Source organism: Amphiura filiformis, chromosome 5 (genome assembly GCF_039555335.1).
Source record: "Amphiura filiformis chromosome 5, Afil_fr2py, whole genome shotgun sequence".
Classification (NCBI taxonomy): domain Eukaryota; kingdom Metazoa; phylum Echinodermata; class Ophiuroidea; order Amphilepidida; family Amphiuridae; genus Amphiura; species Amphiura filiformis.
Window position 1 is genome coordinate 40,965,596 of NC_092632.1, and position 10,570 is coordinate 40,976,165.

The 10,570-nt window shown below is 35.5% G+C and overlaps 1 protein-coding gene across 1 annotated transcript in view; it reads right to left on the reverse strand.

Moving 5' to 3' along the window:
• Positions 1 to 9,064, reverse strand: part of LOC140153126 (putative FERM domain-containing protein FRMD8P1) — a 59,805-nt gene extending 50,741 nt beyond the window's left edge. The window contains exons 1-2 of the mRNA XM_072175767.1: positions 8,941 to 9,064; positions 6,553 to 6,721 (exon numbers count right to left, since the gene is read on the reverse strand). Coding sequence (XP_072031868.1) covers positions 6,553 to 6,721; positions 8,941 to 9,033 — 262 coding nt within the window. The 5' untranslated portion in view covers positions 9,034 to 9,064. The remainder of the gene's footprint in view (positions 1 to 6,552; positions 6,722 to 8,940) is intronic.
• Positions 9,065 to 10,570: the final 1,506 nt, after the last annotated feature.

Below are 10,570 nucleotides of genomic sequence, written 5' to 3' on the forward strand. Positions count from 1 at the left end.
ATGAGCATAACTTCAAAAGTTTTGATCTGTTTATGGCGACAAATGAGGTGTCAAACTCCGCAGTAAATGTACACCGCTTCCACTCATATGCTATTCAGTATAATACGATTTGTCGTTTGAACTTGACAGACGAATTTCTTACCTGGTAAGTTACTTTTTGGGACCAGTTTAGGTTAATTTGCAAGAAAAGGTATCTTGTACTTCCCATAATGCATTTCTTCCTTGCACTTATCTGCTATTCAGTGTCAACAGTATCGATATTGACAATAAATACCTCAATTAACAGAGTTCATCCAGATCCGGGATCCAGATCTTGCAATTGAGGTATTTTTTGTCACCTTGACCCATTTTGCATTGAATAGCAGATCAATACTGGGAAGAAATGCATTGTGAGGAAAAAATTTCACAAATGTATTTCTTACATATATGTACTCTTCGCCAAATTAAAGCACTGCTTTTTTTGTTTCAAAATGACATCATACAGATGTAGAATCGTGATTTTAATTGTTATGTGACAAATTCAGTACAATTTCCTTATTATTTTCTTATTCTTTACATCTTTAATTAAATGTGGTTTTCCGGCAATTAACTGCTGTTTTGATGCGATGGGTTAGATATTGTCATTGTTCTGAAACTACAAGTGAACCCTACTACATGTATGCAGCATGTACAGGTGCTCTATTGCTCATACAATGATCATTGTTTCATACATAGCTTGCATTGTTGATCATGCAATACAATTGTTCTCCTTCATACATGTAAGCTTGATGATATGAGAAAATTCTAGCGAATACTATTTGAATTATATTGTACAGAAATAAATTTAGAAATATCTTTTAAATAATGAAATTACAAAATAACAAATTCAACCAACATAATACATTTGTCTAGATGCACAGCCAATCAGCCTCAAATAAGATATACAGTGTGCAAAAGAATTCAGGTACCATCTTTTAGCTTGAATTTAAGACCTCATGCATATTTGAAATCATTGAAGAAATAAAGACACGACAATCCAAAAAACCCAAGAAGATGCAAATTCAAAAGTTGCAGTTTACTCTATTGATTTGTACACAAAGCGTTGTCAAACAAGAGAACTAGCGTTGTGCTTCCATTGATACGCAAGTTAAAACTAGCATCGGGCTTTCATTGATTAGAACACAATAGTGCAAATTTTGATTTTGTTTCTTTTTTAGGTTTTAGATCACTGTTTCTTTAATTCTGAACCAATTTCAACAATTGAGGTCTTAAATCAGAGCTAAAGAGTACAGGTAAATGGATGCTTGTGTTAATTTTAACATATTTTTGTCTTTGTTTAGGACATGCAGGGCTGAACATAACTGGTACCTTAATTCTTTTGCGCACTGTATGTTGATTGTGTAATGAGTACAATAAATCCTTATCCTGCCTGGTACAATGTGATTCCCTATTTAATCCTGAGTTAATGCACTTGACAATGCATTTTGTTTATCATGTTTATTGATATGTTTGTATATCAACTCTGAATGCTGCTAACATGATGGTATCAAATGTCGTTCTGTAGTACACTTCTCAGAGATTGAATATATGTGACGTGATCAAGCTAAATGAGTGGTTGTCACTAATATTTATTTTGAGATACAGCCAATAATAGTATTTAAATTCCTATGTATTTTATTATACTGAGCAACACTAAAATGTCCATATCTCTGGAACCGCAAGTCCAATTATGATGGAGTTTTCAACAAACTAAAACTTGTGACAATGGCACATGAAATGAAATTGAAAACAGAATTTTCATTTTCCTCGACAACGGCTCACTTTGCTTGATCACATCGCATATAATAAATGGGCTATTCTAATTGAAATCATACATCACCTATGGCAGACATAACTTTCTTCCACACATGGAGCATACATTTCAAATGGGGTTGCCTGAATGGGTGACTCAATTTGAAATTTACACCCTGTGTGTGAGAGGTTTAAAGGTCATGTCTGCCATAGGGGTGAAAGGAAATCAACTGGAATATCCCATTTTCAAGATTGAAGCACTCTGGGGTAACATGAAGCTTCTGAGAGCTCAAGTTTCCTTTCCAATACTCACACATTTTACACCAGAGATTTGACACTGAAACTTTTGGTAAATTTGCAAGTATGTTTTCTCAGAATAATGCATAATGTATATGAAAGTTAGTTTGAACTCGGATGAACCTTTTGGAACGTGCAGAGTGTTAAGTAAATCAAAGTATATTGAACCGTACAATTTTGGGTTGTGCAAAAGTTATGTGAGAACAAGCATGGTTTTCCTATAAAATCAATAGAATTTTATTCACAATCATGTCTTGAATTGACAGAAAACAAATTGGGTCACATGCACTGCCAAAATAAAGGAACATAATGGTCTAGATATCATTACTTAGACTTCTGATATATCAGTTTTAAACAAAATAATATTCTGCTTTAAAAAATGATGCTTTCTAATAAATTTGCAAATTTGCACATCTCCTTACAGCATAGAGCTTTTGATAAAGTGCATGCAAAGAGCATGGTACTCAAAATTAACTTGTCTGCATCATGCTGAAAAATTTGTTCTTGAAATTGCTCCAATTTTGCAATTCTCTTTTGATTTGCAACATGAACCAAAGCCAATGTAGCTCATTACCAGGGCCGTAGCAAGCGGGCGGCCGGGGATGTCATGGCAGCTGCACTTTGAGAAATTTGTTACGTTTTTCTTTATATCTATATTTTAATTAGGGCATCTATTTGTAATTTGGCCGCCCCACATTGGTGATGGCTGCCCCACATTGGTGATGGCCGCCCCATATTTTTCAACCTTGCTACGGCCCTGCTCATTACAAAATCAATTTTACAAACAAATTTCAATATTTTTGTCTTACTGTCCCCCTTCTGCCTGTTACACCTGTTGGGTTTACTTGTTCTCAATTTCACAAAATTGGATATAAATAACCTAATTTCTGCCAGTCTTTGCTATAATCTAATATGATGCTCATCGTAATCCGCATTTTTGTTTAATTTTCCTCAGAAAACATCTTTCTCTAAATATTAAAATATTGCAATTATAATGTTCAAATACTACCCTAATCCCAAAATCCAAAACACACCTGATCAGAAAACAGTTACTCAAACTACTGCATGAGCTAGGAGCAACATTCAATAAAATGTGAATGAAAAGTTACTTTTAAAAAGCATAGATCATGAGAGCATCGCTCACACAGCGACTAGATCTGCCTTCATCTTGACATGTTTGAAGTAGTAATGCCTGGGCAATTCTAGTTGAAATCCGCACACCCCCTATGGAAGACATGACCTCAGTCTTCCACATACAGAGTGTGAATTCCAAAGGAGATTACCCAAATGGGTGACTCCATTTGAAATCTACACTCCCTGTGTGGGAGATTCAGGTAATGTCTTCCGTATGGGGTGTATGGATTTCAAGTGGAATAGCCCAATATTGGAACGGAATACCTGTGATTGCATAAGACTGAGTACCTGACTTCAAAAACATACTCTACTTTGAAAATCACTTTGTAAATGGCACTTATAGAGAATGTGTGAAATATCAGAGTTCAGCCCACTGTCTCTTATTAAAGCAAACCCATGTTTTATGTTGTAGTTATAGCAGAACAAAGTACACATACTTGTCTGTTTAGTCAGGGTAATGTAACAGAAAATAGGCAATAAATGAGATTTTCATCAGAGATGGAGAAATTTGAATTATATAAATCTCAAAATTTACTATCAAGAAGACAGGACTCCAACTCATTTTAAATAAGCTTTCAAACTTAAAAATGAGGGTTCCCAAATTCCTATTTTCTCTAGGCTTTGTTTTGACGCATTTGCTTTCAAATCGAGTAAAATGTGCCCTTAAAAATCAACGGAATATTTAAATGAAGGCTTCATAATTACTGTATTTTTCTTCATTTCTAATCATCTTTGTTTAAAAAAATGGAAACATATCTTATAGTAAAAGAAGATGTTCCACAAAATTCCAATCTTTATTTTGTGGTTCTTGAGCTACAAGTCAAAAACTCTTGGAGGAAAAAAGTGCTATATGTAAATCTAATCACTGATGGAAGAATGAGGTTAACCTACATGTCTGACCATCTATTGAACTAAGGTCTCATATTGAAATACCCTACCACGTTTTCACACAGAAAGAAGGCAGGATTCCCCTTGCTAAGCGTGCGCCTCAGGAAAGCTTGGTCATAAAACGGATGGATTATATGCATCAGTGATACACCCTGCCCAGGATATTAACAAAAGAAGGCTAGCACAGGAAAGCTGCAGGATGGCGCACACCTTCCTGTGTAAGGGAATTTCAATATGAGCCCTAAATACATTTGTATTGTAAAATCGCTAAAGATCTGGTTTAATTTATTGTATTGAAAATTTAACAGATGTGGAGAATGTGATGCATCAAAATGTGATGCTCTCTTTGAATAATACAGGTACTTATACTTATAGTAGACCTTATTGAGTTGGTGTGCTCTTTACCAGTTATACTAGTACTACCATACTATACTGTCAATAATCACACACACGTACCACCTAATAACCATCCCAGCTCGCTGTCAGATACCCTAAATCCATTTTGCCTTAACGTTAACTAGGTGTGCAAGCGTAGTAATGATAAACGTGACACATCTGAGGAACGCAGCTGCAATAACAGCGTGTCTCTCAGGATGACTCCTGAAGGAGCATACAACTGGAAGGCACAGTTCTACATTACCACTGCATATCATTGCAATGTACGAAATTGGATATGCCCTCCTCTCATTTGAACCCAATTTGCTGAGTGTCATGTTGTTATTATTGTTATGATACGAAGACATTTTTAATGTTGACAAACTGCGGAGGAGCATGTTATGAGTGTTAATACTATTTTGCTGTTATTAATGTGTGATGTTTTGAGTGGATCTTTTCTTCTTCTTCTGTGCAATGGTATGCCTTTTCATGAACAGCATGCAGTGTCATCCCAGAGTGGCATACCCATATGAACAATATTTCACATTGAATATGTCATCCGTATCATGTTTTTTAAAGATGGGACAACCTCAATATAAATATCAAAAATAAAATCTATGATTTTCTATTATGATGTTAACATTGCAAAATATTGAAATAACTAAAGCAACAAACCTTTTAACTAAAACAACAAACCTTAAAACAACAAACCTAAACATTTAAAACATTTATTGAAATCAATTACGTCCTGATCAATGAACCAAACAATATCACTATAATAAAAAGTGAGGTTGAATTTAATATTATAGGCAAAGTGCAATCCGTATTTTTTACAATAAAACAATCGCCCAATACAAGCGATAGTACTATAAAAATAATGTAATAGAATTCCCTGGTAATAGCAAATCAATGCACATACAGCACATACTGATACTGAGAGTATCATTGTAACAGATCAGCTTTTTATTCTCACAGGGCTAACATCACTTCAATTACTGAAAAAAGGAAACCCCAGCAATATTGCAATAGCTATTCTTTCACCTTAAGTAGGTTTAACAATTTGCATGCAAATGCTTCAAATGAAGTTGATTCACCAAAATATGGTCTATTAATTACAGATTATTTCACAGATAAATACCAGTTTTCATTTAGCATGTAGGCTATTGTACAAGTACAAATAATCCTAGTCTATACTGTAACAATTGAGAAGTCACAATAACATGATTCTCTTCAGACGCCCTAAAGCACAGTGAGTATTATAGTATAACTATCCCTACGGAGATTCCGTCACATAAGGAGTGTCACGTCAAGTCAGATGCTGAGTCTTATGTTCTAAGGTTTCATAGTGTGTGTGGACGTCATTGGTGTCATTTATACCACTGCTTCTTGGAATAGATTAGTTACCTCATCCTAGCCGGTATTACGATGAGAATGCTACCATCATGACCATAATCTTGTGTTTTACGCAATCATAAATTGCCTATGATGTTGGTATTTTGGAATAAGATCGCCTGATAAGAGGATAATAGCTGTGATACAAGTTCACATCACACTAAACCCAAAATCTGATTTCATAACTCTCCATAAGTGGTGAGAAATAATATCAAATTATTTTCTTAAATTTATTTCATAAAAAATAAATATAAAGTTAAAATCAAGAATTGAGAAACACAATATTTTGTAATTTATTAATTTAAATGTTATAAAAGTGTTATAAACATATTTTTGGTTTTGGTCAAGACGTTTTTAATAGCATTTAAATGTTGGGTTACAATTCAAGGTTATGAAAAACCACTACAATGTTTTAAACATGTTCATGTTATTGTAAAATGTGTTTTAGCAGGCGTTTTTGTGAAACATTTTATCAACACTTAACTTATGTTAAAATATTTTTTGCAGCAAGTTTTCAAAAATGTATTTGAATGTTATTAAAACGTTTTATACCCTTTACATAACCCAACATTTAAACATTTTATGTTTGCTGAGTAACTCAAGTAGTGCCGGGCTCACTCTTCATGGTATGGGCAACTTTTCCTATTTGACTCCTACTAATTTTAGGAGATTTAAAATAAAACATATTCCACTTACGTTTACAAGATCTACTGGATGAAGTACTTCCAAGCCTTCGCATCCCTGGTAGGGTTCCAAGTGGTGAGGGCGCCACAGCTGCCGCTGGATGCATTTTGCTTCTTCCAGTAATCAGTCGTAGTTGCACATAGTCATTGCGAGAATGATTTTCCATTTGTGCCGATGCCATCTGTTGTTACCACACACAGTATAGAATGAGGCAGGAAGAGAAACAGGAAGGAAATGATGTTAGTACTTCCAAGAGAGTAATTCCGTATCTCTATACTCTAACCAGGACTACGATGGCATGAAACAGAATATATGTTCAATTACATTTTCAAATTTGTAAAAGTGTATCAACATACGCAGAACAAAATTTTCCACTATGATCTACTGACCAAGTGCTTTTAGTTTTAGTGTCTTTAGGAAACAGCTCTTGATTTAAGTGATCGTACACTTTTTGAGTGCAGTTTATATCACCAAAGCATTCTATTTACATATCAAACTGTTTCCTTAATTTATTAATGAAAACAGGCTCACAGTCCGTGTTTAATCATTGGGTGTCATCAACTATTGAATTTTAGTACAGATCCTGGAAGTTTCTTTATCTGTGGTTTTAGTGACAATATCAAATCCTGAAGTTTTGCCAAAATCAAGCAAATGATTTTTTTAGGGGCTGTGCAATAATTATGAGCCCCCCTGTGGGGGTTGGGGGTGGGAGGGGGGTAAAATTTCCAAACGGCCCGGCCAAAATTGCTTGCCCCCCCCTCTCGGCCCGCCAAAAATTGCTTGCCCCTCCTCTCGGCCCGCCAAAAATTCTTTGCCCCCCCTTACACATGCCAAATTTTTGGGATCCCAATTTCCAAACCTTAAATGGTCTATATACTGCACGAGCAGGAAAATTTACATATTTAAGCGTTTCCGTAACGTTTTCCTAAGCCTTTTTAGCGTGTTTTATTTAAAAGGCGCCCCATGAATGCGTACAAAAATCGCTTGCCAAAATTGCTTGCCCCCCCCTTCGACTCGCCAAAAATTTCTTGCCCCCCCAATTTTACCCTCCCCAGGGCTCATAATTATTGCACAGCCCCTTGAAAGACTAACTTGATGCATCAAAAGAAAACATAGTTGATTTCAAATCCTGATTCATTTTTTCCCTAAATTTAACATAATTATTCAAGGATATACCACAGATCCTGGAGAGAGGATCATGGGAAAGGATCTGTGGATAAACCAATGCACTGAATTTAAAATTACAAAAACAAGAATTGTCTTTAAAAAAGACAAAGTTCATGGATCAGGTGTATTTATTCAACTTTCCACCACTGAGTTTTTACAAATTAGTTTCCAAACATCACAAACATGCTGCCATTTCTTTCACCTTGATATACATACAATTCATTATCAATACATGGTTACAGTACCCTTGATATACAACTCATTATCATCTATTCATGGTTACAGTAATTTGCGATGTTGTTCATCCACTGAATTATTGCTTCGCGAGACTTAACAGCTCATTTGTGATGTCTGGTAACATTTTATAAACCAGTCATGCATTCATTCATCACGGGGATCATTTTCATCCACCAATAAAGCGTACAGAAACCATATCACATTTTGTAAGAAAGGGGCAGACAAGTACCTTAAAATTTATGCCATGCCTACATGTAGGATGGTGTACATGCAATTTGAATTCAAGATTATTCCAATACATGTACGGTAAAAACCCGGGGTAAAAATCTCATAGTAAGATAAGACCCAGGGATAAGACATTGAAACTGTGGAAAAAATAGTATTAAACAATATAGACAGAGCAAAATAATGAGAGAAAATCAAATTTATATACCTACATTCACAACTTCATGCATGCATTGTTGTGATGGATTTATTTGTGAACAAACATGCAAGATACACAAACGAAGTGTGAATCATTGGAGGGGGGGGGGACAACAAGTCTGATTGAGGGGCGCTGACTGTTTTTCAGCAATATTTGCCTGTCCAGTGTACACGTACCCCCCTGCCTTAATTATAATATACATGTTGTACATTACATTACAATGTTATAAGGGAACAACCCAAAAGTTTGATGAAGCCCTATAAACGAAAGTCCTTTCGTTAGGGAGGGAGGGGGTAAAAAAATCCGATTACATTTGTTACAAATGCTGAATCCACAGACACACAGAACATGTGATGATCAATAAATGCAGTCAGCCAAATTTGCAGCTTTACTCCCATCTGTTATTTGTGTTGTTACATAGCCAAAATGCACTGCTGGTGATATAAGAACACGACTCATAGTGTCACGAGTACCGATACATATATAATAGACACACTGCACCGTACATGCTCATATGATACTGTGGTACAAAAAGCTTAATCCTATACAATGATGACAGGACAAATCCCTACCGGTATCGGATAAATGAATAAGTCGGCGTTAAATGTGACGTGGCGTGATTTCTGTCGCATCCTTTTGTGTACAGGCGTCTCAGAATCTGTCATTGCCTTCGTCGAGAACTCCTCTCCCCAGACATAACGCACCACTATTATTAATACTAGCACCAGAAATTCACATTCACTTTTGCGTTCGATCAACTTGCTTAATGTATGCTGGATAACAACATGAAATTTCATCAACTTGAACGGAAATTTAATTTATTATACACAGCCTACAACATACACATCGAGGGGGAAAACTAATATTGCATAAAATGTATTGGTTGACCGGTCGTAGTACCGTATGGTTCAACATGTACAAGCTAATAACTAAATTTGTAAACCAGTTGTTCAAATGTATGTAAAAACTACATGTAGTTGAACATATGCTCAACTACATGTAGTTGAACATATGCTCTAATCTGCGATATATATGATGCAAATCATTGCCACCATTAAAAGTCTATCATGCTTCAAAGTGGGTCAAATTTGTTTGATCAAATCAGGCTATTAATTTTGATCATTTACATTTTCCAAAAATACAATGACTCAAATTTGTTTTAGTATTGAATTTTTTCGGAAAGATCTGTATTAAAAAAGTTAAGAACATAGCTGATTAATTTAATTATCCTAGAACAACAAATGAACATTTCACACAGAAAACTATGACAACATAATGTTCACTTCAATATGTTACATCTGTAAGCGTGTTTATAGTGAGCCAGATTATCTGGTATAATATTTAGCGTATATAAGCGTGTAAGCGTACTGCAAAATCGATTGTTATTGCAGTATAAATTTTCCATATACAGCCAATATAAACACACTATGTGATGTCCACAGTGAAATTACACCCTAAAAGACAATTGCTGACAAAGTGAGAACTCTTCAATTTTGTGTCTTCCTTTTCTCTCCATAGTCCATCATACTTCAATCCCGGGACTTCAATGCTTGGCTTGGGCAATTTGCTTGAGCCTGGTCCCATCAGGACCCATACGTTTGTCCGATCAGACCGACTGGTAAAAAAACCAAATATTATAAAATGATAAAACATTGACGTCTTACCCTGCTTCTTATGGCTCTAATCCGACTTTGACTCATTCTTCTCATTTTTCTCGTCATCCTTCAAGGAACTGTCCCTTATTATTCCAAAAGCTTGAAGCAAATTCTATTCACTCTATATCTAGTCCACACTTGACTGTCGTGTACATGCAAACCATAAGACCGTATCGATTCCTTTACTGTTGACTCTTGTGACTTAATGACCACATAAACTGACCTAACAGTTCATTAACAAAAGGTAATTAACCCAATCCAGAGACTTCCTTTCCCAGCTAAGTTATATCACAACACGCAAACATTTGTCATAAGATACCATTCTTAATCATAGCCTGTTTTAAGAGCTTTGTTGCAGTTGCTACGATATTTCGGACAGGTGAAATCCACCTTGCAAAGATACGGTAAACACTTGTCCACGCCTTGACCAAATAATTGCTTAAAACCGGATTAACAGACACATCTGTTGGATTAGTCATTCCTTGTAATAATCAGCAGTGGCTTAGCTAAGTTTTCAAATGTGGTGGGGCCCTCAAACTTCTGAATA